Source organism: Plenodomus lingam (assembly GCF_022343315.1).
Source record: "Plenodomus lingam strain CAN1 chromosome Unknown contig_6, whole genome shotgun sequence".
In the NCBI taxonomy this organism is placed as follows: Eukaryota; Fungi; Ascomycota; class Dothideomycetes; order Pleosporales; family Leptosphaeriaceae; genus Plenodomus; species Plenodomus lingam.
In genome coordinates, this window is record NW_027093966.1 from 933,955 (window position 1) to 940,961 (window position 7,007).

At 45.1% G+C, this 7,007-nt stretch overlaps 2 protein-coding genes across 2 annotated transcripts; one reads left to right on the plus strand and one right to left on the minus strand.

Moving 5' to 3' along the window:
* Window positions 1-3,333: 3,333 nt before the first annotated feature.
* Window positions 3,334-4,626, plus strand: IAQ61_009557 (uncharacterized protein; the record flags this gene model as incomplete). Its single annotated transcript, XM_003838326.2, has 1 exon — window positions 3,334-4,626. One exon carries the CDS (start codon window positions 3,334-3,336, stop codon window positions 4,624-4,626), a length of 1,293 nt encoding a protein of 430 aa, XP_003838374.2.
* Window positions 4,627-6,518: 1,892 nt separating this feature from the next.
* Window positions 6,519-7,007, minus strand: IAQ61_009558 (uncharacterized protein; the record flags this gene model as incomplete). The annotated part of the gene is made up of 2 exons (XM_066098434.1): window positions 6,519-6,624; window positions 6,919-7,007. Coding segments are annotated over 2 exons (195 nt in total), but the record flags the coding sequence as incomplete, so codon positions are not given.

The window sequence follows — 7,007 nt, forward strand, 5'->3', positions numbered from 1 at the left end:
AAAACATGTTTAGAATATATTAATAATATATTATAGCTAGACACCTATAAATACTAGATTCTTCTTTAATCTAAGGGACTACTAAAGCTTTATAATACCTATAAAAGTTAAAAGAAAAAGTTATATACTATTAAAGGACCTTATAAAAGTAAATAGTACTTTACTTTTAGTAGATAGAAAAAAAAAGAGAAAAGTAGAGAGTTTATTTTAGTAATTACTACTACCCCTTTAGGTTATATACTATTATATATTATTTATTAGAACCTATTCTTAATATATTCTTAACGTGTTCCTACTTATTACTATTATTATCTCCCTCCCCCTCTCTAGTATCTTCTCTATCCTCCCTATCCTCCCTAGGCTCTATAAAAGCATACTACAAGTGGAACTAGGTAGTATTCTAGCAGGAATTAGTAAGGTCTATACTAGTATTAAAGTAATAGTCTTAAAATATATTAGGAATAGGTTAATAATATATTATAAATAACTTACTATAGCTAGGATAATTATAAGCATAGATAGTATAAGGAACCTAATAACCTTAAATCCTTAGTAGGGTAGATATAGTAATAAAGTTAAGCTATAACAAGTTAGTAACGTGTTTTTAATAGGTTCTTATAGGCTATACTTTATTACTATTATAGCTACTATAAGTCTTCTTCTAAATTATATTTAGGAGGGTATTAGTATTTATAGGGGGGCCTATAGTAGCTACTAGCTAGGCTTAGAGAACTTCTATAAAACACGTTAGTAATAAGTTTTAAATATATTCTAAATAACTTATAGTAAGGAGTATTCTAGTAATTATATATAACCTTTATATAGAAGTCTATATATATTAGTATAATAAGTTAAGAATAGGTTAATAATATATTTACTCTTTGCCTTATAAACCTCTATTATAGAGGGCTAGCTAGTCTTCTTAACCTTACTAACCTTATAGTAAGCTATATTAAGCCTATAATCTTTTTTAGTATAGGTATATAAAGTACCCCTAGTACCTAGAATAGCCTAAGAATATTAGAACCTATTTAGAACACATTTAGAACCTGTTCTTACTCTATACAAGGTGCCCTTATTATTAATCTTAGTATAGTAGTAGCGCTTTCTACTCTCTATCTTAACTACCCTATTAGGGCTAACTATAGGCTATGCCCTAATATTATCTAGGACGTGGCTAAGGGTAAGGTACTATTAATAGTGCTTTTATAACCTATTAAGAACATGTTCTAAACACGTTTTAATCTGCTTATATAGGATAAGAGGGATATATTAGTAATAGGTATAGTAGTAGTAGCTTATAGTATTACTAGTATAGAATATATTTAGAATAGGTTTAGAACGCGTTATAAAATCTTATAGTATAATATTTAGTTAACCTCGCTTAGCTAGCTAGTAGAGCTTGGCACGGCCTAACCCTATGCTAAATACAAGTTCACGCAGCGCTAATTCCATGGTCATATGAACTGCGCCCTCTGAAAGGTCCGACTTCGATGGCGCAAAGTTTACATGGTGATGAATCCTCAGAGAGGAAAGGTTACGGTAGTGGGAGATGATCATTCGGGCCGCGCCGTCTACCGGTATCCGGAAGATCAAAAGCTTCCCTTCCCCCCCGAGACTTCACAGTATACACTGGGCATTGCCTACCAATGGTGAATGCAGTTTGGGTGACATACTCAATAGAACTTATTATGCTGTTGCCTTTGCCGGATGGGTATCCCCCTTTTTCCCCAGCGGTCTTGTCTCGTCAGCTGCAGCTGAACCGTCAACGGCCGAAATGACAGAGCTGAAGGAGCTGCAGTGTCTGCGTCTTGATTTTGGGCTTAGTTTTCTCAACATTGCATATATCACCTTTTAACTTTGTTGAGTTATATACGCATTCATTGGCGATCGCCGCTGTCACTTTTTTGTACCGACAGTCGGTGGAGCCGCCCCGCTAAATAACGTTGGTTATTACATGCCAATTTATAATAGGGACGTCTTTGACTCTGCCTATGCCGACTTCCAACCTCAGATCACTATATCAAGGCTTTACTCCGTAGCTTCAGGAAACGTGATACATATCTTACAGCCGTACGTCAGCAGCTGTAGCGATACACTCATCTTGAAGCATGGCTGCAGCGGCGTCTCGCTCGTGACCAGTGGCCGAGACTCGAGCAGGCAAAACAATGAAGAGCGCTGAGCTCTGGTCCCGAAATGCAACATCGGGAGCGGATCCGACAGGGATTGTTGACAAGGGCGGGTATGTGAATGTTTTTTCTTCTTGAGTCGTTACGTTCTACATGCAAGGGTACCGGTACATACGAACCATGAGCTGACAAGGCCAGGACGAGTTGCGATTCCTGATGTCCTGTCGCCGCGATTACTCGACCCTCATCTACGTCACGTCCTGCTCATTCTATTTTCCGGCACAGATACATACTGTGGATGCGCGTGGACTGTGCTGATAGTCTCGAAACACAGCTTTATTTTGCTGCCAATATAATTGTCTTTGCGTTAAGCGACGAGTTCGGCTGGGGTGAATAGCAAGTTACATTCTTAATCTGCTGTGCGACCGAGACTACCCCATGTCAACACCCTCACATTCGCTCTCACGGCCGCACAAATGAGCCTGCACCACAACGGCCCTCCGCTAGCTGCAGTCAGCGGATGCACTGCACTTGTTCCGTCCCGCAACCATGATCGTCGCGCTGCTTCAACTGCTGCTGCTAAGCCAGCTGCATGACCAGGCATATTTTCGTTTGTTTGAGAGCGGTTGCCCGACAGAACGCCATCGACCAGGTGGCATGGGGACAAGTAGGCCTTCCCTTGCTTCTCATCTTCTCGCCTATGCTCCGCTGCCAAATCGAGGCCACATATGACGCCTTTGCGCCGCGTTGTGTAGCAGCCATTGGACAGGGCACTCAGCTTAGACCGCATCAAGCAGCCATCTACCTACCGAGATCTCGCTGCCGCTGCAGCTCATCGAAGAAGATCAATACAGCGCTGCGCTGTAGGATCCGGGGGACCGGTTCACGTAACGTCTTTCACCCCCTTGACCCTGGCATGCCCAGATATCGCTCCTTACCCCAGCCACCGCCCGAGTTTGGCTTGTCCTGGCCCGACCAGTTACTTGATAAACAATGTGTCTTACCCCTTGGGTCCGGTGCTCTGGCCTTGTGCTTGTATATATCGTGGGCAGCGCCGAGAGTGTTATCAACATTTATCGCTCTCTAAATCGACCCAGGATCTTCCTTCCCCCACTTGTGGTAATCGTCATCATTACCCTTCCAAGACTTGTGACCCTCTGGTAATCTTACCTGCTATCGATACTAGATCACCAACATTCCTCGGATGGCGACCACAACGGCCATGTTTGCCCCGCATCAGTCTTCTCCCCTGGCAAGGACAACATCACCGTTCAGAGACCCTCGACCACCGCCATGTACGCCGGCAAAAACGGCCAAACTGTGGGATGAATACGAGAAACGGGCAGTGGAGAATGCGAAAAAAAGGGACAGGTCTTCCAAGGAATCGCAGTCGCAACGTTCTTTGGCATCCGAGAGTGGGGGACTCGACACGAAGGTGACGCTCCCAACAACAGCTAGATCGAGCTTCGACTTCAAGTTTAGGAGGGGGCACGTCGCAACACCATCAACCACAGTCTCGACCTGTAAGACCTGTAGGCAGGCTATCACATACGCCTCTGGTATATGTGAGCGTTGCCAGCGGACCATCATCATCGCGTCGCCAAGCGGCGAAATAACACCCCCCACCAGCCCAACTGCTTGTACATTCTCATCAACAGATGAACATCAGTCTCGCAAGCCGTCAATGGAAGGAATCATCATGCTTGCACCCATCTCACCACCTCAAAAATCTTTCTGCCGCCTCCCTCCACAGGGCGTCGATCCACCTATCCGACTTGACTCCCTACGACCACCGCCCCCAGCAAGTGGCATAGCGGACCCAGCCCGATCTCGAAAAGTCTCCTTGACAGATCCTAACGAGCCCTTTCTCCGCCTACAAGTTACAGGGCAACAGACATATCAGCCTCGCACACATTCTCAGTCCCACCCAACATCACCAACATTCGTACCCACTACCCCACCTTCAACCTCGCACTCGCGTTCCTCGACAAGGCCGTCTAGCCTTGCCAACATTGCATCGCTCCCCACATCAGCTTACTCATACACCCGCAACAACAGTGTCACAGCCTCTGAACTCAGCACGCTTTTCCCATACACCTCAGCCAACACAACATCACCACCCAGTCTGTGTCGGTCCAGCTACGCCTTGCAAAACACAACTTCTGCATGGGATGACTGGGACAGTGACTCTGAAGGCGAAAAAGTACGGTTAGTAGGGTGGATAGGTCGGAGGAAAGCAAAGGGGAAAAGCAGCGACAAGGAAAGCAAAGGTAGCATGGATTCTTTCGGCAGTGATGGCGACCTATTCTACCGAGACAAAAAGTCAAGAGAAAGCAAGGAAGAGGATAAGTTAGAAAGAGCTCGGCTCGAAGCAGCAGAAAATGCGCGTGCGAGTAGGCTATTGCGGGATAGTCAGACGCGCGAGCAAAGTGTGAAGAAGAAGAGAAGACCGAGTGGTTTTGTGAGGGCACTTAGTTGTGGGTGCCGTGAGGCATGATCGTGTCTGCTCATTCAGGGGTGGGTTCGATCTTTAGCGCATTTAGCATGATGGTATTGAGAGCGTTTATGGTTGTGATAGTTTGGCGTTTGGAAAAGCTTCTTGTGTGGTATCCGAGAGACATTGGTATGATAATATGTATTATGGGTTATAGCGTCAGCGGGAACGAAATTTCAAAAGCGCCATGAGGTTTACAACGCTATAGCGTTAACAACTCTACTACCAAGAACATCACCACTATTCCATCACTATTATAAGACATGACTCGTCTGGCCATTCACTTATTTCCCTACTAAACTTCATCACTAAAGCACTATACAATAATGCCAGCATCATAGCACTCCCCCGTAGTGAACCGCGTACCAATACAAACAATTCATCTCCATTCCATCCGGATCCACATAAACACAACACAAGCCCCACCAAACACCCCCTACCACACCCATCATATGACCACCCCTCCCACCCCGCATCACAAATCACAACCCCTAACACCACACATCCCCACCCCACAGTTATGCTGCAAACCAGACCTGTACCAAGGCCCGCACATCAACGGCAGCTACCCACCCGCGCTCTCAGCTTTTCCCGAAGAAATCCAAGCGCCTGACAAGAGCTGCGTACGACAATGCAGGTAGCCGCGGGTTGTGTGTTGGCGCACGGGCGGGCGGGGGTTGGCGCTGGGTTGCTGATGGCCAGGGGCGTGAGAGGGGAAGATTCTGTGGAATGAAAATTCATGAGGGGCATGTTACGGAGCTGAAAGAAATTCAAATGAGCCTTTTTGGACGTGAATTAGGGGATTTTTGAGTATCTGGAAGCCGTTACCTATCTTGATGAGTGTGGTTGTGACTGTGTGTATGTGCCACTGTGTGGAGGAGTTTCGAACTACATGGGATGTTGAACCACGTTGGACAAGATACTACGTGCGTATGCCTGCTGAATACTGCTGGCATCGCTTAACTTGCCGTCCCAGTACCGGTACTCTTTGGGTACGAATTCGCTTCGATCCGCGGGACACCGCAGCGGGATCCAAGGACCAAAACCGTAGCCAACGCGACATCCCTTTCGCGATTCTGCCCTTTTTTCAAGGTTTTGTAGAACGAGACATGTGGTATTGTTGTATCCCTGTATGAAAGCTGCTTTTTGTTTTTACTATGTGAGTACTGCGTTAGCACTGTGTAGCCTGTCTAGTTTACTGCTGCTCCAACAATACAAAAAAGTATGTATGAAAAGAACGTAAAATCCATCTGAAATGGATTTTAGGAGAATACCTAAGATAGCTCATCTCCTTGAAAAATTCAGGTACATAGCTCAACAGCATATTGTATCGATTTTGACCAGACCAATGCTATGTACTGTGGTACATTTTGTTCTTAAATCACTAATAAATCGATAACACCGGTAGGTAATGCGGAAAGAAGCCAAGACGCAAACCAAAGTGCCTCGTACGTATTTATATGGGATTTTTTTAGCGCTGGCTGAGTTTATTGTATTGCACCGAACACGAATCAGAGAACCGATCCTAACATCTCCTTGCATCGCAAAATCGCCAAGATGCAGGTCTAGTTCCACCTGGCGGTGCAATCAGAAAGGTACGCACAATGTATAGATACATTTAACGCGCTGCCAATGCGCCATTTCCAAGAAAAATTAATGGTGTATTTGAAACTTACAGTCATATAAACTTCCGCCAATACACCACCCAGGCGTTACTGTACAGGTAACTACCTCACGTCAGAATCGTGATGAAACAGCTTCTCACCATACATCTTTAATGAAGACGTGTAGACGCTAGTGATATGATCTAGCTATATTATCTAGCTGTATAAATCTATCATCTCTCCTTCACTTCTTACGCGTCTTTAATCACTTTTTCTACTACTCTATCCCTACTACCTAGGACTCGCCTGAGCTTCCTTGCCAATCGTTCGACCATGCGCCTTACTATCCCCACTTGCGTTCTGTTCATCGCCAATGTAGCGGCGGCCAATGATTATGCTGTATGTTCCCCAAGTATCTTACTATCATAAGTACCATCCTCTCCTCTACTTCTACTCTATGCACTTGCATGCTAACTGGGAATTTATGAATATGGATTGGATATGCTTTGCTGGTGCGAGGAAAAGGAGAACCGAGTTGATTCTTTAACAAAAATCTGCTGTGGTTCTCAGTCGGGAGACCATAAGACAAGGGTAACATTTCCTGATGGGAACATTAAAGTAGGGTTATGGGCGGGTGATGATGTTGGTTGGTGCCGATATGAAGGGTTGGGTAAAGCGCATCCAGACATACCAGACCGAAAATGGAAAGACGCATTCATCGCATGCTGTCTTTCTGCCAATACGACCGAAAATGTGCAAAGTCTGGCGGGTTTTGTAATG